Source organism: Megalobrama amblycephala, linkage group LG21 (genome assembly GCF_018812025.1).
Source record: "Megalobrama amblycephala isolate DHTTF-2021 linkage group LG21, ASM1881202v1, whole genome shotgun sequence".
Lineage (NCBI taxonomy): Eukaryota > Metazoa > Chordata > Actinopteri > Cypriniformes > Xenocyprididae > Megalobrama > Megalobrama amblycephala.
Genome location: NC_063064.1, coordinates 27,716,401 through 27,740,032, shown reverse-complemented (window position 1 = coordinate 27,740,032; position 23,632 = coordinate 27,716,401). Strand labels below are relative to the sequence as shown.

At 36.5% G+C, this 23,632-nt stretch overlaps 1 protein-coding gene across 1 annotated transcript; it reads right to left on the bottom strand.

Annotated features, from left to right (window-relative positions):
* Positions 1-204: 204 nt before the first annotated feature.
* Positions 205-22,228, bottom strand: LOC125256855 (inter-alpha-trypsin inhibitor heavy chain H3-like). The gene is made up of 19 exons (XM_048173116.1): positions 21,898-22,228; positions 20,018-20,098; positions 19,427-19,590; positions 19,136-19,240; positions 18,890-19,052; positions 18,709-18,819; positions 18,480-18,608; positions 18,245-18,361; positions 17,817-17,985; positions 17,630-17,740; positions 17,155-17,336; positions 16,877-17,056; positions 14,517-14,644; positions 14,276-14,448; positions 13,244-13,273; positions 11,672-11,704; positions 7,323-7,364; positions 5,142-5,183; positions 205-1,487 (listed from the first exon to the last, which is right to left on the bottom strand). The coding sequence occupies exons 2-19, from the start codon at positions 20,093-20,095 to the stop codon at positions 1,294-1,296; spliced, it is 2,151 nt and encodes a 716-aa protein (XP_048029073.1). The 5' UTR covers positions 20,096-20,098; positions 21,898-22,228; the 3' UTR covers positions 205-1,293.
* Between the last annotated feature and the right edge of the window lie 1,404 nt (positions 22,229-23,632).

The following is a 23,632-nucleotide window of genomic DNA, read 5'->3' as shown; positions in this document are numbered from 1 at the left end:
GCTTTTTTAAATGATAGTTCAGTTAAAATTATCTCATCTGCATTTTCATTTAGGTGTACAAATGCTTTTACACTTTTATATAATTACTTAGGCTGCATTGATACTGATCAGTCAGTACCCAGTTAAAAAATGCGACCACTTCAGTATTCATATCATATTCACTGGATGCACAGTTACACAACAGTTCATTCTGGACAAGTGGCATTTCAGGAAATAATACTTATACATTTATTTAATATAATGCCATATTACAAACTCAAGGTCATTGTCCAGATCCAGAAACATGAGGCAAACATCAGGGGTAGCATAAAACAGAAGCCAAAACACAACAGGAGACAAGCAATGAAAGCATCATTGTTTGAAAAGATATGAATTAGTGGTGGTGAGGTCACACAGAGATTGTGAGAGTTTTCACAATGTTATAGCAGTGACATTAGGTTTCACTATCTAATGGTGCACAATCAGTAAACCTGAGTCAGATGACCTTAGTGATCTGAAGGTTTTTTTGTTTGTTTTTAACAGCATCCAGTGTCTCAGCATGTTTAATTTTGAGGATCTGGCACAGTCTAGTCAAACATTTTAAAGATATGAGAACAGTTACGAACTGTAGAACAGGGTCTGATCAGAAAGCCAATGATGTCAACAGACAAATCAGAATGAGAAATAGTATGATTTTTGGAATCAATTAGTAATACATTTTTGTTCTGTTTCCCTTGAGAATACTGGTAATTTTGATGTGATTCATACAGGCATTTAAAGAGCTAGTGGGGAGAAGACAGTGAGTATGGAGCTGATATAAAACTTTGTGTCATCAGATCAATGATGTAACCAAGAGGAAGCAACCAAGAATGAAGATGCCACAAAGTGTCTAAAGTGTCATTGACAGTGTAAACTTCTTGTTTATAGAATTTGTTTATATTCTTTTGCAATGCTTCTTGTTTGCCACTGATTTGTCTTGGAAAATATAGCGTGAAATGGGGAGAGAAAAAAAGTCCTCAAAAAAGAATAATTTTTGCATTTTATGTTATCACAATATGTTGAAACATTCAGTTGAGTAATTCCACATATGAAAGTATGATTATCTGTTCTTTTAGATGGATGAGTCCTTTAATGTAAGTCTTTGCCATTTTATGCACATTTCCCACTTTATTGTTCCACACTCTCCTCCTCAAGCTGCATGATATGAGGTATCATTCATGTCCATAGCACAAATGGTGTGGAAGTTTTATATTATTATGGCTTTAATCAAAGCAATTTATTTGATTTAAGTCTTTAAGAAAGCTTTTGACAGTTTCATTGCCGTTTTCTCAGGTTAATGCAATCAGTCTCCGATGTCTGAACATGGTCTGTAGTGTGAGCTCTTTGCTTTGCATTGTAAGAACAGTAAGCTTTCACTGCAGCTGCAGTAGCAAAGAGAATCAAAAGAGCTGCCAGTCCAAAACCGCCGAACATCAACCTCTGCCCCGTCACATCCACAAAGCCGGCAGCTGAAGATGAAAAAACAATTTAAATGTCATTCTCACCATTGGAGATATTCCAGCCTACACAACCTTACTTTTTTCATCAGTGAATTGTCAGTGAATCAAACTGAAATTTTATGTAGGCCTAAGACTGCTCCTAAATGCATCTCTTCAAAAACATTCTTAAAGGGTTAGTTCACCCAAAAATGAAAATTCTGTCATTTATTACTCACCCTTATGCCGTTCTACACCCGTAAGACCTTCGTTAAACTTCGGAACGCAAATTGAGATATTTTTGTTGAAATACGATGACTCCGTGAGGCCTCCAAAGCCAGCAATGCCATTTCCTCTCTGAAGATCCATAAAGGTACTAAAAACATATTTAAATCAGATCAAGCGAGTACAGTTCAATATTATTATAAAGCAACAAGAATATTTTTGGCAGGCCAAAAAACCCTTATTTAGTCTTATGAATCAGCGTGTCGAATCAGCTGTTTGGAGTGCCAAAGTCATGTGGTTGAATCATGACATGTGATCTGAATCATGATTCGATACGCTGATTCATTATGCTCCGAAGCTTCATGAAGCAGTGTTTTAAAATCGGCCATAACTTAAGTCGTTATTTTGTTTTTTTGCTGCACCAAAAATATTCTTGTCGCTTTATAATATTAAGGTTGAACCACTACTCACATCGGGCCCTAAAGGTAGCAGCCAGAAAAATGGAGCGCAGCTGGAAAAAAACAAAACTAGAAGTTTTTCGCATTTCGTGGAGAGAGAGAATGATTGAGTACAGAAAGGCCTTACAAACTGCTAGTTCTGCCTATTTTTCAAAACTTTTAGAAGAAAATGAGCACAACCCTAGGTATTTATTTGATACAGTGGCTAAATTAACAAGAAATAAAACTTCAACCTCTGATGTTTCCAAAGAGCACAGCAGTAATGACTTTATGAACTTCTTTGCTTCCAAGATTGAGAGAAAATTATAACCATACAACCGTCTACTACAGTATCGCATCAGGCAGTGCACTGTAGTATCCCTGATGAAAAATTTAATTCATTTACTGCTTTAGAAGAGGAAGAATTGTCTAAACTTGTTAAATCATCAAAATCAACAACATGTATGTTAGACCCTATACCGACTAAGCTATTGAAAGAGATGCTTCCAGAGGTCATAGATCCTCTTCTTAATATTGTTAATTCATCTTTATCACTAGGATACGTACCGAAAACTTTATTAAATTATTAAACTATTATTAAGCTATTATTAAACCTCTCAAAACGATCTCAAATCTCACTTTTCTGTCAAAAATACTAGAAAAGGCAGTTTCAACACAACTATGTTCCTTTTTAGAAAGAAAAAGTATCTGTGAGGATTTCCAGTCACAATTTAGACCTTACCATAGTACTAAGACTGCTCTCATTAGAGTTACTAACGATTTGCTCTTATCATCAGATCATGGTTGTATCTCTCTATTAGTTTTACTGGATCTTAATGCTGCATTTGACACTATTGATCACAATATTCTTTTAAATAGACTCGAAAATTACGTTGGCATTAGTGGAATAGCACTGTCATGGTTCAAATCATACTTATCTGACCGTTATCAGTTTGTAGTAGTAAACGAAGAGATGTCATATCGATCAGAAGTTCAATATGGAGTACCGCAAGGCTCAGTACTAGGACCGTTGCTTTTCACTCTGTACATGCCACCCTTGGGAGATATCATTAGGAAGCATGGAATTAGTTTTCACTGTTCCGCTGATGATACTCAGCTCTATATTTCTTCGCGCCGACGAAACTTGCCAATTCACAAAATTAACGGAATGCATAGCTGATATAAAAAATTGGATGACCAGTAATTTTCTACTACTAAATTCAGAAAACAACAGAGATTCTAATTTTTGGATCAAAAACTTCACGTAATAATCTAGAATACTGTCTAACACTTGATGGCTGCTCTATTAAGTCTTCGTCATCAGTTAGGAACCTGGGTGCGTTCTTTGATACCAATCTTTCATTTGAAGGCCATGTTTCTAGCATCTGTAAAACTGCATTCTTCCATCTTAAAAATATATCTAAACTACAACATATGCTCTCAATGACAAATAGAGAACAGTTAGTTCATGCGTTCATGATCTCAAGGCTAGATTATTGTAATGGTCAATTATGTCCGCTCGCTTGATAAATAAACTACAGCTCATACAAAATGCAGCAGCTAGAGTTCTTACTAGAACTAGGAAGTATGACCATATTAGCCCCGTTCTGTCAACACTGCATTGGCTTCCTGTTAAACATCGTATAGATTATAAAATCTAGCTAATTACATACAAAGCACTACATGGTATAGCTCCCCAGTACCTGAGCGAGCTCTTAAAGCATTATAGTCCTTCACATCTATTGCGATCTCAGAATTCAGCTGATAATACCTAGAATATCAAAATCAACTGCAGGCAGTAGATCCTTCTATTTGGCACCAAACTCTATATTTTCAAATCCATTAAAGGATTATTAGGCTGCATAAATTAAGTTAGCCGGAACCGGGAACACTTCCTATAACACCAGATGTACTCGTTACATCAGAAGAAGAACGGCATCTACGCTAATATTAGTCTTTCTGTTTACCCGAGGTTTACTGTAGTCAAACGGATCCGAGCCGTATCCAGGTGAGACTGAGGACCTACGCCTTGACACGACCACAACACAGCCCTGAAGTATCAGGAGAGATTGAGTCAACTAGTTCACCCATTGTGAAGGCCTCATCGACACGACAACCAGTGGCACAGCTCCACAAACCGTCCATACCGGCGTGATGAATACGATCCTCAACTGGATTGAACTGGAATTAATACTTTGAATGTTGCGATCCTATCAGACTTATGATAGCTACCTGAATCGTCCTGGCAATGCATGCCTCACTGAGCCATCAGATTTCATCAACAATATCTTAATTTGTGTTCTGAAGATGAACAAAGGACTTACGGGTGTGGAACGACATGAGGGCGAGTAATTAATGACTTAATTTTTATTTTTGGGTGAACTAACCCTTTAAGAAATTAACTTATAAGAAGCACAAAATACAGTAATACAGTGTATTCATAACATTTTTTAAATTAGACCATAAAAAAACAAAATAACATCTAAGAACAATATGTTGTGACTCTGGTCCCAGGACGGCACATATTTCTATTTATAAAGCAGGTTTTCTCTTTTTGTTTTTCATTTGAGACAGTTGAGTAATAGGCTATTATTTTCCAGTAACCATTTTAGGCCGTTTACTGGTATTAAGATGCATTTTGGTCGATCGGATCACAAGTGGACAACACTAAATACAGGTGTAAAAGGGGTCTGAAACTTTTGTGCTTGTCCACTTGACCACTTCCAGAGGAACCAAAATGCATCTTTATAACAGGTGTATACAGGGCCTTAGATTCATAAATCCTCATTTATTTTATCACAGTGCAAACATTCATAATGAGGCAGCAAAAATATAATTTAACAAATGAATGATGCTCTGGAGTCTGTCTTTATTACACTACAAGATGGTTCTGACTTCCATCAAAACACACAGAGAAACAATTTTCCAACAGCTGTGCAGAATTTGCTTTGATTTCATGGAAAAATCTGAAATTAGTAAAGCAGCAGTTAAAAATCATGAGTGATACCCTTTATTTCTTACTGACATTTGGGATGTGCAAACAGATTGTCATCATTCTCTTCCTCAGCTGTGTAAATAATACAGAGAACACATTTAATACATGCAACAAAGAACAATTTTTTTCTCATCATTTCATTCATAATCTCAGTGAACATCACAGATTAAATTCGTAAAAATTATTTTTATCATAATTTTCCTTAACATACTTTCACTGACGAAAATGAGATAACTATAAATAAAAAGCAGTTTCTGAATGACAAAAATGACTAAGATCTATTGAAATTTTCATCAACGAATAAAAACTAGACGAAAATGTTGGGGGGGCGGGGGGATTTGGGAAGAAATTTTTTTAGTCTGTGGGTATTAAGTCTTCGTCATCAGTTAGGAACCTGGGTGCGCTCTTTGATACCAATCTTTCATTTGAAGGCCATGTTTCTAGCATCTGTAAAACTGCATTCTTCCATCTTAAAAATATATCTAAACTACGACATATGCTCTCAATGACAAATAGAGAACAGTTCGTTTATGCGTTCATGACCTCAAGGCTAGATTATTGTAATGCTCTACTGTGCGGTTGTTCTGCTCGCTTGATAAATAAACTACAGCTCGTACAAAATGCAGCAGCTAGAGTTCTTACTAGAACTAGGAAGTATGACCTTATTAGCCCCGTTCTGTCAACACTGCATTGGCTTCCTGTTAAACATCGTAAAGATTTTAAAATCTTGCTAATTACTTACAAAGCACTAAATGGTATAGCTCCCCAGTATCTGAGCGAGCTCTTAAAGCATTATAGTCCTTCACATCTATTGCGATCTCAGAATTCAGGTCAGCTGATAATACCTAAAATATCAAAATCAACCGGAGGCAGTAGATATTTCTCCTATTTGGCACCTAAACTCTGGAATAATCTTCCTAGCATTGTTCAGGAAGCAGACACACTCTGTCAGTTTAAATCTAGACTAAAAACGCATCTCTTTAACCTGGCATACACATAACACATTATCAATTTATATTTTCAAATCCATTAAAGGATTATTAGGCTGCATAAATTAAGTTAGCCGGAACCGGGAACACTTCCTATAACACTAGATGTACTCGTTACATCAGAAGAAGAATGGCATCTACGCTAATATTAGTCTTTCTGTTTACCCGAGGTTTACTGTAGTCAAACGGATCCGAGCCGTATCCAGGTGAGACTGAGGACCTGCACCTTGACACGACCACAACACAGCCCTGAAGTATCAGCAGAGATTGAGTCAACTAGTTCACCCATTGTGAAGGCCTCATCGACACGACAACCAGTGGCACAGCTCCACAAACCGTCCATACCGGCGTGATGAATACGATCCTCAACTGGATTGAACTGGAATTAATACTTTGAATGTTGCGATCCTATCAGACTTATGATAGCTACCTGAATCGTCCTGGCAATGCATGCCTCACTGAGCCATCAGATTTCATCAACAATATCTTAATTTGTGTTTTGAAGATGAACGAAGGACTTACGGGTGTGGAACGGCATGAGGGTGAGTAATTAATGACTTAATTTTTATTTTTGGGTGAACAACCTTTTAAGAAATTAATTTATAAGAAGCACAAAATACAGTAATACAGTGTATTCATAACATTTTTTAAATTAGACCATAAAAACAAAATAACAACTAAGAACAATATGTTGTGACTCTGGTCCCAGGACGGCACATATTTCTATTTATAAAGCAGGTTTTCTCTTTTTGTTTTTCATTTGAGACAGTTGAGTAATTGGCTATTATTTTCCAGTAACCATTTTAGGCCGTTTACTGGTATTAAGATGCATTTTGGTCGATCGGATCACAAGTGGACAACACTAAATACAGGTGTAAAAGGGGTCTGAAACTTTTGTGCTTGTCCACTTTCGACCACTTCCAGAGGAACCAAAATGCATCTTTATAACAGGTGTATACAGGGCCTTAGATTCATAAATCCTCATTTATTTTATCACAGTGCAAACATTCATAATGAGGCAGCAAAAATATAATTTAACAAATGAATGATGCTCTGGAGTCTGTCTTTATTACACTACAAGATGGTTCTGAATTCCATCAAAACACACAGAGAAACAATTTTCCAACAGCTGTGCAAAATTTGCTTTGATTTCATGGAAAAATCTGAAATTAGTAAAGCAGCAGTTAAAAATCATGAGTGATACTCTTTATTTCTTACTGACCTTTGGGATGTGCAAACAGATCGTCAACGTACTCTTCATCAGCTGTGTAAATAATACAGAGAACACATTTAATACATGCAACAAAGAACAATTTTGTTCTCATCGACTCATTCATAATCTCCATGAACATCACAGATTAAATTCGTAAAAATAATTTTTATCATAATTTTCTTTCATAATATTCTTTCACTGACGAAAACGAGATAACTATAAATAAAAAGCAGTTCTGAATGACAAAAATCTATTGAAATTTTCATCAATGAATAAAAACTAGATGAAAATGTTTTGGGGGCGATTTGGGAAGAGTTTTTTTTAGTCCGTGGGTTAAAGCGTAATTTTCATCTTCAAACTAAACTTGAGTCTTAGGCTGACAAAGTTTAAATCTCATCTGGCTAGCGCGCTTCCCACAATGTTTACACATTAAGTCAGTAGGCAGAAAGACGGTCTTTTATAGCTGTTCAAACGCATGACCACATAAGCATCTACACTAAAAAAGCAGTCCGTTCAAATGCGTTTTTGACTACTGGAAGTGGTTGATAGTGGACAAGCTCAAAAAGTTTTAGACCCCGTTTACACCTGTATTTAGCGTTGTCCACTTGATGTGATCTGACGTGATCTGATCGACCAAATGCATCTTAATACCAGGTGTAAACAGGGCCACAGTTGCTAGGCGACAAGAAAAATTCTCCTTACACTAGATCAATTTAACAACGCTTGTTCTGACCTTTGTGGCCTTTGAAGTCCACATCCTTTGAAGGATGCAGCCTCTGAATTGGGATGCAGCAGATGTGCACATTTGAACGTGCTGATCTACCCGGCAGGACATATGTTGGCATACGGTCACTGTGATTTTGCCAAGTAAGACATATTCCTGGATCAACATATTTCATTCTCACCATAGGAGAAATTCCAGCCTACACAACCTTACTTTTTTCATCAGTGAATTGTCAGTGAATCAAACTGAAATTTTATGTAGGCCTAAGACTGCTCCTAAATGCATCTCTTCAAAAACATTCTTAAAGGGTTAGTTCACCCAAAAATGAAAATTCTGTCATTTATTACTCACCCTCATGCCGTCCTACACCCGTAAGACCTTTGTTAAAGTTCGGAACGCAAATTGAGATATTTTTGTTGAAATCCGATTACTCAGCGAGGCCTCCAAAGCCAGCAATGCCATTTCCTCTCTCAAGATCCATTAATGTACTAAAAACATATTTAAATCAGTTCAAGCGAGTACAGTTCAATATTATTATAAAGCAACGAGAATATTTTTGGTACGTCAAAAAACAAAACAAAATAACGTCTTATTTAGTGATGTCCGATTTCAAAACACTGCTTCAGGAAGCTTCATAGCATTATGAATCTGCGTGTCGAATCAGCTGTTTGGAGTACCAATGTCATGTGATTTCAGCAGTTTGGCGGTTTGACGTGATCTGAATCATGATTCGATATGCTGATTCATTATGTTCCGAAGCTTCATGAAGCAGTGTTTTGAAATCGGCCATCACTAAATAAGTCGTTATTTTGATTTTTTGCCGCACCAAAAATATTCTTGTCGCTTTATAATATTAAGGTTGAACCACTGTACTCACATCGGGCCCTAAAGGTAGCAGCCAGAAAAATGGAGCGCAGCTGGAAGAAAACAAAACTAGAAGTTTTTCGCATTTCGTGGAGAGAGAGAATGATTGAGTACAGAAAGGCCTTAAGAACTGCTAGTTCTGCCTATTTTTCAAAACTTTTAGAAGAAAATAAGCACAAACCTAGGTATTTATTTGATACAGTGGCTAAATTAACAAGAAATAAAACCTCAACCTCTGATGTTTCCAAAGAGCACAGCAGTAATGACTTTATGAACTTCTTTGCTTCCAAGATTGAGAGAAAATTATAACCATACAACCATCTACTACAGTATCGCATAAGGCAGTGCACTGTAGTATCCCTGATGAAAAATTTAATTCATTTACTGCTTTAGAAGAGGAAGAATTGTCTAAACTTGTTAAATCATCAAAATCAACAACATGTATGTTAGACCCTATACCGACTAAGCTATTGAAAGAGATGCTTCCAGAGGTCATAGATCCTCTTCTTAATATTGTTAATTCATCTTTATCACTAGGATACGTACCGAAAACTGGCTATTATTAAACCTCTCAAAACGATCTCAAATCTCACTTTTCTGTCAAAAATACTAGAAAAGGCAGTTTCAACACAACTATGTTCCTTTTTAGAAAGAAATCGTATCTGTGAGGATTTCCAGTCACAATTTAGACCTTACCATAGTACTGAGACTGCTCTCATTAGAGTTACTAACAATTTGCTCTTATCATCAGATCATGGTTGTATCTCTCTATTAGTTTTACTGGATCTTAGTGCTGCATTTGACACTATTGATCACAATATTCTTTTAAATAGACTCGAAAATTACGTTGGCATTAGTGGAATAGCACTGTCATGGTTCAAATCATACTTATCTGACCGTTATCAGTTTGTAGTAGTAAACGAAGAGATGTCATATCGATCAGAAGTTCAATATGGAGTACCGCAAGGCTCAGTACTAGGACCGTTGCTTTTCACTCTGTACATGCCACCCTTGGGAGATATCATTAGGAAGCATGGCATTAGTTTTCACTGTTCCGCTGATGATACTCAGCTCTATATTTCTTCGCACCCTGACGAAACTTGCCAATTCACAAAATTAACGGAATGCATAGCTGATATAAAAAATTGGATGACCAGTAATTTTCTACTACTAAATTCTGAAAAAAACAGAGATTCTAATTTTTGGATCAAAAACTTCATGTAATAATCTAGAATACTGTCTAACACTTGATGGCTGCTCTATTAAGTCTTCGTCATCAGTTAGGAACCTGGGTGCGTTCTTTGATACCAATCTTTCATTTGAAGGCCATGTTTCTAGCATCTGTAAAACTGCATTCTTCCTTCTTAAAAATATATCTAAACTACGACATATGCTCTCAATGACAAATAGAGAACAGTTCGTTTATGCGTTCATGATCTCAAGGCTAGATTACTGTAATGCTCTACTGGGTGGTTGTTCTGCTCGCCTGATAAATAAACTACAGCTCGTACAAAATGCAGCAGCTAGAGTTCTTACTAGAACTAGGAAGTATGACCTTATTAGCCCCGTTCTGTCAACACTGCATTGGCTTCCTGTTAAACATCGTATAGATTTTAAAATCTTGCGAATTACTTACAAAGCACTACATGGTATAGCTCCCCAGTATCTGAGCGAGCTCTTAAAGCATTATAGTCCTTCACATCTATTGCGATCTCAGAATTCAGGTCAGCTGATAATACCTAGAATATCAAAATCAACCGGAGGCAGTAGATCCTTCTCCTATTTGGCACCAAACTCTATATTTTCAAATCCATTAAAGGATTATTAGGCTGCATAAATTAAGTTAGCCGGAACCGGGAACACTTCCTATAACACCAGATGTACTCGTTACATCAGAAGAAGAATGGCATCTACGCTATTATTAGTCTTTCTGTTTACCCGAGGTTTACTGTAGTCAAACGGATCCGAGCCATATCCAGGTGAGACCGAGGACCTACGCCTTGACACGACCACAACACAGCCCTGAAGTATCAGGAGAGATTAAGTCAACTAGTTCACCCATTGTGAAGGCCTCATCGACACGACAACCAGTGGCACAGCTCCACAAACCGTCCATACCGGCGTGATGAATACAATCCTCAACTGGATTGAACTGGAATAAATACTTTGAATGTTGCGATCCTATCGGACTTATGATAGCTACCTGAATCGTGCTGGCAATGCATGCCTCACTGAGCCATCAGATTTCATCAACAATATCTTAATTTGTGTTCTGAAGATGAACGAAGGACTTACGGGTGTGGAACGACATGAGGGTGAGTAATTAATGACTTAATTTTCATTTTTGGGTGAACTAACCCTTTAAGAAATTAATTTATAAGCAGCACAAAATACAGTAATACAGTGTATTCATAACATTTTTTAAATTAGACCATAAAAACAAAATAACATCTAAGAACAATATGTTGTGACTCAAACCAAAATGCATCTTTATAACAGGTGTATACAGGGCCTTAGATTCATAAATCCTCATTTATTTTATCACAGTGCAAACATTCATAATGAGGCAGCAAAAATATAATTTAACAAATGAATTATGCTCTGGAGTCTGTCTTTATTACACTACAAGATGGTTCTGAATTCCATCAAAACACACAGAGAAACAATTTTCCAACAGCTGTGCAGAATTTGCTTTGATTTCATGGAAAAATCTGAAATTAGTAAAGCAGCAGTTAAAAATCATGAGTGATACCCTTTATTTCTTACTGACCTTCGGAATATTCAAACAGGTCCTCTTCATCAGCTGTGTAAATTATACAGAGAACACATTTAATACATGCAACAAAGAACAATTTGCTTCTCATTGATTCATTCATAATCTCCGTGAACATCACAGATTAAATTCGTAAAAATAATTTTTATCATAATTTTCCTTAACATTCTTTTACTGACGAAAATGAGATAACTATAAATAAAAAGCAGTTCTGAATGACAAAAATCTATTGAAATTTTCCATCAACGAATAAGAACTAGATGAAAATGTTGGGGAAAATGTTTTTTTTTTTTTTTTTACAAACATCCAGGGCTTTTTGGGGGCCTAAACGTGCTAAAAACTCTTGAAAATTGGCGCATACATACACGACTTGGGCATGGTAGGGGGGCTCGACAGCGGCCCCTTCAATGGGGGTCAGAAAACTTCGTCGGTATATCAAACATGCTTGGATGCATTAGTATGAAACTCTGTACACATATAGACCTCATCAGGCCAAACAACTTTCGTGCTCTATGTTCTACGCCAGCTCAACAGGAAGTCAGCAATTATGGGTTATTTGAAAAACACATGCTCTGGAATTTGATATACTCCTAGGCGATTCATCCGATCACCACCAAAATCGGTCAGCATGAAGACATTGAGGATGCTAAATTGCGAGCGGACATTTGATCTCTCAAACAGTTTGGCTGTGGTGAGGCAACAAATTTATGGCAAGATAAGGGAAACAGGAAGTGTGTTATAACCTCTGCATACATCGACTGATTTTGATGAAACTTCATCACATGGATGTGACTATTGTGAGTCTAAGTTATAGAGCCACCAACCAGCAGCAGGAAGTGTGGCACTTTCAAAATGCTTTGAAATCCCTCTTATTTTTATCTGATTTGCTACAAACTTCATTAGAATAATGTCAAAACATGGCAAATGTAGACCCGTAAAAAGATTTTTTATATTTTAAACAATGTTGCCATAGCAACAGATAGATGATTTTGAGACTCTTTGCATGCTTCAAATTGCATGAAACTTGACACACGTCAGGATTGTCATCCAGTAGACATGGGCAAAGCCTTAGAAACGGGCAGGAAGTGGGGGGTCACCAAATATGTGTAGTGAGTTACCAAACTTACTACACATATTGTTCTCATTAAGCCGGACAACTTTCTAATTTACAGTCATTAGCTTCGACCAAAATATCTGACTTCCTGTTGGTTTGAATGTGGATTTATTTGACAAATCAAGCTCTGAAATTTTAACTACTCCTCTTAGGGAATTCATGCAATTGCTACTAAAGTTTCTGAACATGATGACAAGATCATGACTAAAGATGCTAAATTGCGAACGATTATAGGATGTCTCGAATGGTGTTGCCATTGTTTGACTTAAATTAAATTAAGATTGTATGTTTGGTAATTGAACCTGGATGAATTTAAAGTGAATGTACTATTGCAGTTTCACTCAGATGTGCATCACAATACAGAAGAAAATATCTATCAGTACTTCCATTTCATCACAACTTGCAATTCTCTGCAATAGTTTGAGTAAATGAAGTGTTCAACATTTTATACCTACATGCAGGAGATGAAGGATGGAAACCCATTACTGATAAAAAAAAAGAAACAGAAAAGTGTTATTCACAGTATATACAGTGTCAAAGTATACAATTTTGAACATTCTAAATCAAAGTAACGTTTAAGATTCTACACCCAATTTTGACAAAAGGAGACATACTGACATTCAAGTCAATCCAAATTTACTCAAACTGCTATGTTAATAATATATTTTGTAATTAAATAAACTGTACAGTAATTAATTAAAACTATTTCACAAGTGATTATGACATTTCAACCTCCTTGTGTATAAAAAATAAATGCATGAATACAGTCGCTGAATCTATTCAAGTTCAGATACACAATCAGATACATATAGGATACACAAACTAAATTGACGCACAAATAAAGTAGTTTTTAAGTATTTTATTAGATCTTTTGGTTAACCTACGATGCAGTTGATGCAAAACTTGATTAACCTGTTAACCTGTGTGAGTGCGCCGACGCACCGAAGCCTTGTTTAAATTAGCTCAAATTTACTGTTAGATGTAATGTATATGACAAACTATACATCATTAAAAAGATCTAAGACTCCAGCTTCAATTTTTAATCTCTATTTTACTCTCAATATCTTATAGTTCATTGAAATATGAGCGTCAGCCTCAGCCATTGAGAAAAAAACTCTTGTGAGATCGTCATGAAAAAGCTCGACAAAATAACATCCCTCAAGGCTTAAAGGCATGCGCATTGTTAGAAATATTTATGGATTCGCATACGTTTATATCAATTTTCTATACAAAGGAGTAATATTTATTACATTTTTACCCAAAACACGCTGTTGTCATCATATGAGTGCTGAATACTCTGATCTATTGTTTTCAATTCATACCTGCAGCCGGAGGGCATACATTCATTCATACTGTAACTTTTCATATAGCTGCCGTCACTGTGACTGTGTTTATTTTACTGCATAAAATGGACCTTACTCTTTTGTCAAAGGTCAAATATTTGCACACTTTCATTTACAAAGTTTGTAAAACAACTCAGTTCTCACCTGGAGGTCTGGGATCCTCTTTTCCCTCTTTGGGTTTGTCGGAAACTTCCACTTCATCTTCCTGTGGCTTAGTGACGACCATAGAGGTGAGGGGGGTGACAAACTGGTATTTCAGAGAGAGTTTGAGAGCTTCTTTCTCTTCATCCTCTTTCTCTTGTCCTTTAAGAAGCACCCTGAGACAGAAAGATGTCCTCAATGTCCAACTTAAAATGCAGAATGTCGTATCACTCCATAAACTTACTGCCTTTCCAGAAGTTGCTTCACTGTAAGGTAGGCCCACAGTCTCTGCATGAAATCTTCATTCTCAGGTGGGACATCACTGGGGTCTTTTATCATTACAGTGTCCTGATACGTCACATTACTGCCTTTCTGCTCAGAAATAATAATACTAATGAACATTTTCATCAGGAATGTTGTCATTACAACTTTCACCAAAAACTTTATCTGAAAATAAAGTGACCATTATTCCAAACCTTTAAACAATTGACCATCAATGATCCCAATATCTAATATAATGCAAGGGTTAAAGCAAAAGAAAATCCTGTGCCTGCGTTTTGGTGCACATTTGATTCAAGTAAAAAACAAAATTATACATATATACATATACACTAGGGGTGCTATGTTCAGGAAAAATCCAGTTTTCAGGTACAGAAATTGAATAAAGTAGCTAATAAAATGTGAAACAACACTGCATGTAATCTTCACTGTATAAATTAAATATAGATCAATCATTATTAATTATTAAGTTACTATTCAGTCATAAGCAACAAGTGATTTCCTTGTCTTTTGTTGTTTGATTAACATTAAAAATACATTCAAACAGCAGTCTCTTTAAGACACATGCGTTCTTTCTCCAGTGTATAAGTTCACTTAAGACATAACCGACTATGCTTACTAGAATATTTGCTAAGATGGGCATGTTGACATAATTTTGTGTGAATTTGTCTGTTCAAGCACAAGACTTGAAAGAGACCTCAATATTTGCGCGCTGTACACGCGCTTCGGATGAGTGCACAAATCTTCTCAAAGCGCGCACGTAAGTTCTCTTTCGCGTCTTGCACTCGGGTGTTTAAAATGGCAAGGCTTAAATGAGTTTAGTTTAAACGCAGATAGCAAGGTGTGCTGTTCAGGTCTCACCTGCGCTCGTGAACTTTCAAAACCCGTTGATGACGAAGTAAATGACTGCTCATATAAAACATGCGGCATTCGCACTGAACAAAGTTTAAGGGAAAGCCAGAATAAGTATCCATAGACAGAAACATACATTGTCTGTCTGTTATATTTATTTTCTACAAACCATATTATAGATGCGTATGCGTCATTAGATATGAGATGAATCGCGGTGCAATTTCACAATTGGATTCGATTTTGATTCAGGAGCGTTCAATTTGATTTTGATTTTATTATTTGGGGCCTAATTTCCTCAAAGAAAAAAATATCTCTCTCAACTAATGCTGTAAACAGGAACAACAGTTGGTAACATTATATTATTAAAAGGTTCAAATTAATTGATTTGTAAGCTAAATATAAAAACATTATTTTAAAATGATTTTCGTTCCTTGATTCAACTTCTCGCCTTGATGCGCAGATATCAACAGCGCAACTGGGTTGCCGGGTTGAGGTCACAAATATGTTTGAATTTATATGATGTGTCAATTGTGCAAGTAGAATGCGTTTCATACAAAATCTGGCAACTGGACAACCTTGGAATAATATATTTGATTATTCTTCTTATAATGAGGTTTGGGCCATACAAATTATGGGAAGATGGGTGTGAAATACGGGAGACTCCCAGCAAAAACGGGAGTGTTGACAGTGGTCGTTGATTTCACTCCACAGAGCGCCAAGAAAGATCGCGACAGCTCGACAGACGTCCATGGTCTCACTCCAGTGTATGGGAAAGTAGTCGGTCACTCATTGTGTTTCATGAATAACAGGTAAGCCGAGGGATAGCACAAAATAACATAAATCTCTAAAATTATTACTTAATAGGCTAATGTGAAGTGAATGAGCTCAGCGCAAATCAAATAGCCGTGCTGTTTGTCTCTCAGAAATCAGAGCTTTGTAAAAATTATTCTAATACATCAATAAAATACTGCATCATACACGTTTTATACTATTTGATATGTATTTAAATGTTTTAAACCTTGCAAGATGATAGACCATATGAAACACAAATGGGCAAAAACTATGAAATGAGCAGCGCATTCGTAAATCAAATAGCCGCGTTTCTCTTGCGTATCTCAGAAATTAGCTTTGTCAAAAGTAGGCTGCTATCAACTAAAACACTACATCATCATACACACTTTCTACTATTAGATGTCTACTTAAATAATTAAAACATTGTACGATATGATAAATTAATTAGTGCAAATTGTATGAATGACATGAAGCGCGATAGTAATTTGAGACAAATGTAGGACTATATTTTTTTTGCAGCCAAATGCCGCGCGCCAGAGATCCGGCACGGTGCCAGAAAACTTTAAGCCCTGTATAATGACCTCAGTTGAGACTTTCAGAGAAAAAAAAAAAACAGCCAACTCAATCCCTATCAATTTAATAAACAGAAGACATGGTTGTAAAGCACCATTATGATCTTACCGATACTGCAATGACTTCAGTGCTGAAACTCTCCACACTGTTGTCTGTGATTTGTCCTGAAACCACAATCTCAGAGCCGTTGAAGTACAGGTTAAAGCTGGTCTTGGTAAGGTTTGTCCCTCCTGTGTATTGAAGTTGAATATCAGTGAGGAGAGGGACGGCAACTTCATCATAGAAGCCCTACAATATAACAAACCAAAATAAAGGGTTTAAATGCATTCAAACACAGAACAGATAAGAACTGAGGATGAATTCACAGCTGATTCTCTGTAGTCCACCTGCAGCTGTAGATCAGCGTCCGAATCTTCATAAATCCTGCGAGCAACTCCAACATTTTCCAGTGACATCTTTGTCAGGAAGTCAAAGTTAACATCATGTCCAAAACCAAGACAATAGAGGGGAAACTTCAGCCCAATGGCCTTTTTCACATTGGCCATTATCCTCTCTATGTTAGTTTCACCTGTTAGAGAGAAAAATAAGTTAGACTACCTACATTACATGCTTGAAAATCAGAATTATGACATTTTATGAGTAATCAGAAAGCAATGGGTGCATTAGAGGATTTCATATTTCTTATTCTTTTCTCTTACTGACAAAGACAAGAACCAAATAATTCATGATAATAATCTTCTGGTCCTGCAGGCATTTTAATTAGGTCTAAAACCTTTTATTAACAGGTCTTCTAATTAGACTGAGTGAACTAGTGCTACAATAAAACACCATTAGCTCGTGTTTGTCAGTGTGAATCTGTGCCTGAAGTGGGATCTCCATCAGTCAGCAGGATCAGGATGGAGGCGGTTCCCTCTCGTGGATGTCGAATGATCATGTCCACTCCTGCTAGAACTGCAGCGTTTATGTCTGTGGCTGAAGGAAGAACAAACACAGTTGTGTCACTTTGAGGAACAACTTTCTTACTCCCCATTTTAGCATTAGAACTCACCTCCTCCATCTCTGATCTCCTTCACAAAAGATTTTGCATTCTCCAGGTTTTGTTTTGTAGCTTTCAGGAGTTCACGCTTCCACGTGTCAACTGAATGATCGAAGGTGATCAATCCAAAGTGGTCATCCTCATCAAGATCACTTAAAATCCTTAGCAGTGCCAAACGAGTCTAAAGAAAAACACTTCTGTCAGAAAACCTGAAAGTTATTCTTTCTCCATTATGACTATATACTAATTTACCAGATGTGGGCTTTTTTAAAAATAATTTAAACTAAGCAAATCCACAGTGATTTCAATACCAAAATCCCTGTTCTTTTAACATATAAATGCAGAATGATGCAAGATCCTTCAAAAAAATGTCCTTCAGTGGTTTTACCATCAAAATTTTCATAGCTTCTTATACTTTTGGCTGAAACGTTGACATTTACCTGATCTATTTTTCTGCCGTGCATAGAACCGCTCCGGTCAATGATAAACACCACATTTTTGGGAATACGTGGAACATCAGAGGGTGCAAAGTAGTGGACAAAATAGCCATTTGATACCTGAGAGAAAACAAAAGAACATTCTGAATATCATTCATGTCTTTTTACATAGACAGTCTTTCAAAATCCTTTGTCATATTTATTTTACTCTCGTAAAGCACGTTATTGATAAATGTACCATGACTTCTCCTTTGGGATTTCGTCTCTCAACATCGTATGTTATAAGCAGGTCACCATTCAGCCCATTTTCTCCACAGCTTTTACACTTGGTCTGTTGATCTCGAGTGGGGTAGAAGGTCACCCATGCCTGAAATGATCAGTTTGGTCATCTGGTCACTTTGTTTGAAGTGTAGTAGCATAATGAGAACATCTAAGCTAAGGGTTTTACCCTCATTTTAAGCTCTTACGTCTTTGTCTGCTCTGGTGGTTTTGATGGCATTGGCCAGATCACCGGTGCTCAAATCTCCTTTCACCTCCAAGAAGGAAATTCCTGGTTTCTCTTGGATGTGCACATCCATCTAATGTGAGTAAAAGAAACATGATCTTTCTAAATTGATGATCTATTTCCCTCTTTGTTTCTTCTTTTACCTTGAAATCTGCCACCGGTTGCATCGGTTGGGCATTGATGAGTAACTCATATTTGCCGAGGCGACGCTTTAGCAGTTCTTCGTAGGTCAACTCAAAGGTCACTTTACTAAAAGCAGCCACCGTCACTGAAGTTCTAAAATCTTCTAAAGTCCTTCCAACAGATCTGAAATAGAAATGAATCACTGAATATTACTAAACATGATATAAAAACACATTTTATGGACCTATTTTTTTAATGTCCAGTACTTGATCAGTCCAGCACTTTGTCCTCGAGATACTGCTTCACTGTACTGCTGCTGAGCTTCCTGCTTTTCCTTCACAACACCATCATATGTCTTCCCTTCTATGGTCCTATGGAGAAAATGACAATGATGTCCTCTTAATATGTATATCTCAAACATCATGCATAAAATAATTAATAAATCTTTATTTTGTTGTTGTCTAGCAGGATTATAATGGACATGACCTGAGACCAACATATAAATGGCTTCTTTACCACTTTATCTCTACTTATATAACACAACTCATGTTCCCTACATTCTGAATTTGCTGATGAAGGCAGTCTTGGGTATCTTGACCTCAAACTGGATCTCTTGAGATTCATTCAGTGTGTTCGCCACACGGCTTGTGATGACCGTTGTGGCGTAGCGACTGGCGACCGTGGAGTTAATGTAGAAGCTGTATATATCCACATCTTGTTTCTGTTGAGACATCAAACAGTTCAGTCACATTGGATGGTGCACATTTACTCCTTTTTCTGTGGGATTGTTCAAATATTTGATCACATCATTAGAAATAAGTGTGAATAATTTTGAGTCATTGTGTTTAAAGGATGACAACTGTGTTGTAGTTATGTTTAACTTTTGCCACATGTATTTACCATTTTGCAACACAGTGCAAAATGTGTTTTAGTGAGTAAGAATGTGTTTAGAGATTTGCAAACAGTGTCTTAACTACCTGAACTTGTTTAAGGTTTTGCCTACAAAGTGACTGATTCGACAAATGGGTTTAGGCCACTGAGCATTGGGTTCAGAGAATGGGGTTTAGTGTTTTAGCAATTGTGAAATACTGTAATCTGTTTTTAGAATTTTGACACATCATCATCTTAATCTGAGATTTGTCCCTCACCTTCTTAACAGGATGTGAACTGGCTGAGATGAGAAAGACGCTCAAGAGAATCAGTCTGAGAGCTGCTCGATCCATCATGACCTGCTCAGAAAACAGACCTCGAAACACACACTGCTTTAAACTCCTGACCACATCATGTGATTGGCTATTATTCACCGGAATCAGGAATCAGGAACAACCCCCTTTATTTGTAATCAGAATCTTTTGAACCCCTCAAAAGTCAATATTGAGGCATGCTTTTTTTTTTTTTAGAAAATATATAACTTGTAAATACTTCACATTCTGTAGAAGTTTGTTGCTGTTTTTATTTTATTATCAGACATGACCTCAAAATAATACATACTTTACAGAAATAATTACAATCAATACTTAGAAAGGCACAAGTCAAAGGGTTGCTACCTATACATAATGTAACACTACTGTAAATCAGCAAGACCTGGGTTTCAGCAATTGATGGTGAGTTAGCTGGGTTATCTCTGGAAAGTTATGTCTTATAGAAATGATAATCTCTGATGGCGGTGCCTCCAAAAATGTGTGTAAACTATCCATCAAGAAAATAGATTATCTACACTGTTCTCCTGATTAAATAAAATGAATCTCTCTATTTGTTATGGGCTGTTTTCTTTATAAACTACACTGTAATCAAATGATTAAATGCAAATATACAGTGAAACAGAGTAGTAACAAAGAAAAGTATTTATTTTACCAAACAAATGCTCTAAAACTTAAAACAGAAATAAAATATTTGCTTTCTTTTTAGAAGAAATCAAATGAAACCCCCTCGTTTATATAATGTAAATTATATGGGATAGACACAGAGCAAAATAAACTGCAGATCAGTTATAAATTGCAGCTGTAAACCTATGAATTCAAACTGTAACTTAAATTATAACGTTACATTCACACATATACGTGCTCAACTGTTCGTAAACCAAGCGCTTGGATTTTGTTGGGGCCCTTATAGACCACTTTGGAGCAGACGTCACAATGACGTCACTTGCAGCTGCGCGCGCATAGTGGTTGCAGAAAAATAGCGGCAGCAATTGGAGGAAAATGTGCAAAATCCACAGAATAAGAGAAAAATCAGTCTATACAATTTTAATTTCACAATTCTGACTTTTTTCTTGCATTTGCGTGTTTATTACTCCCAGTTCGGACTTTATTTCTCGCAATTGTGAGTTTATTTCACAATTCTGAGGGGAAAAAAGTCAGAATTGCGGGATAAAATGCAATTCAGAAAAGACAGAATAACGAGTATATCTCACAATTCTGTTTTTCTTTGTAATAAATGTGAGATATAAACTCAGATTTGCGAGAAATAAAAGTCAGAATTGTGAGATATAAACTCGAAATTAACTTTTTATTCTTTTAATTCGTGACTTAAACAAAAACAAAACAAAAAACAAAGTTGTATGCGTCAAGAGACATATACGCTTTTAGCTTCTCCTGAGTATAGGCTATACACTTGAGGTGTCAATCAGTTAAATATACATCTCTGGCCACTGGATGCTTGGCCATTTCGTTTCGTCATTTAACCACTGACAAGGTGCTATGGCAAACGGATCCGTAAGCTGTATCCCACTCGGTAATGTTAATTTTTTTTTAAATAACAGTGCTTATCGCTGGGTGAAGCTGCTGTGATATGCCGACAACATTTAAAAAAAATAACAAATCAAAATATTCTATAATGTTTCTAAATCTTACCTACTTTGAACCGCTTCGTCGTAACTCTCTAGTCGTACTGGTTATCACTCCCGGGTTTTCTGCAACCATGATGCGCGCGCATCCCGAATGTTTACAAACATTAAATAGGCCTATAGCAGTCTCAAACAGATGACGCTTTTTTTTAAAGTGCACTGTCAAACTGGTCAGCTACTCACTCAGTTGTGTTACAGAAACACTCCAAGTCCAGCCAAGAAACGATTACGCGAAGCTTTGATCCTCTTCTCCTCCAGATGCACGGGGAAAACGGTCTAACACTGAAATAACTGATGCGGCACACACCCGAGTCCGACTCACGAAAGCCTGCGATCTCCTTCGGCACAAACAGTTCACGTTCGCATATCCCGCAGGAAAACACTCCGAACTAACTTTACCCCGCTATGCAGACCGAGACTCCAGAAGAAACAATGAGCAATGTGTTCCAATATATGGCCGCTGCTTCGATGGACAGAGCAGACCAGTGGTGTACCCTGTAAAAAAAAAAAAAAAAGATGGAAGACGCGACGCCGCTTCCTTCCATTGTATTGAACCAAAGACTACAGAATAACACAAGACGTGTCACTCGTATAGAGGGTATGCACGTGACGTCACCGTCAACCGTCATGGCTGCGGTTACGTCCACTGAGTGGCACAAAGACTGAGCGGCAGCATTAGTTTTCAGCGTGAATGCCGAAAATACACAAAACACTTCCAAAACGGGAAAGAGATTTGTGATTGACTGTACAGATTTGAGGCTGCCAAAAGCTACAGAAAAAAAGAAGCCAACGGATCACTGCAATTCACAGAAACAGCTGGACTCCAGCAGAGAAACATGTTAAAGTTATAATTTTGTGTCGAATTGTTGGATTTTGAGGTAAAATCATACCGTATATATTGTATTGTTATATATTGTGTTGACAACTGATCAATTAAATTACTATCTTACACTGTAAAAAATGACCGTGATTTTAACAGTAAAAGACTGTAAAAATGCTGCGGTGAAAAACTGTCAGTTGGTTTACAGAAAGTTTCCGTACTATATACGGTGAATAACTGTAATAGATCTAACGGTACATTTAATGTAATTTTATGGTAAAATACCATTAAATTCACAGTTTTTGGAAGTGAAAAATAACAATTCATAGTAAAATTTACAGTGAAAAACCGTAAATTGACATTCCCACAATTCCCTGCGTGACACTTCACATTTGATATATTTTCGTTAAAATAACTCTGTTTCTTCTTAGTTTTTCTCATTTTTTTCTAATCAGTTATGTACATTAGGGTTTTATGTTACATCTAATGTTGTTAAATTAATGTTTATTGCATTTTTAAAATTTCATGCATGTTACCATGATGGTGTTTAGTGTGTGTGTGTGTGAATGACACTGTGTGCACCTTCTATATATTAGTATTGTCCTCCTCAGATTGTGGAAAAGCTGCTTGTGATGAACTTTGATTCATCATGTGACTCTTATCACCACTGTGCTTGGTGACTGTCAGTGTATTATAAAGGTACAAAACATTATGATATTAGTACTTCATTAGGTTGGTAAATTAACATTATATCAGTTAATGAAATACGTTATTTTACTGTAAATTTAACAGATTTTTTTTTTTACGTTGCTACTGTATTTTTTACGGTAAAGTTCTGGCAACCACAGCTGCCGTTTTTTTACCGTAAATTTTACTGGGATTTTTTTTTACAGTGTATATTCTGCATAATTTGGTGTTTTTAAATAAACACTGACAAAAACTATACAAGTTTTAGGGCTGGACAATATAACGATAGGCTATATAACATTGATAAGTGATTACTCGGATTCAAACCTTATTTAAACTTATATAATTATATAATTGGGTGTTTTTAAATAAACAACACTGACAAATGGTGCGTTCAAGTCATGTCGGAAA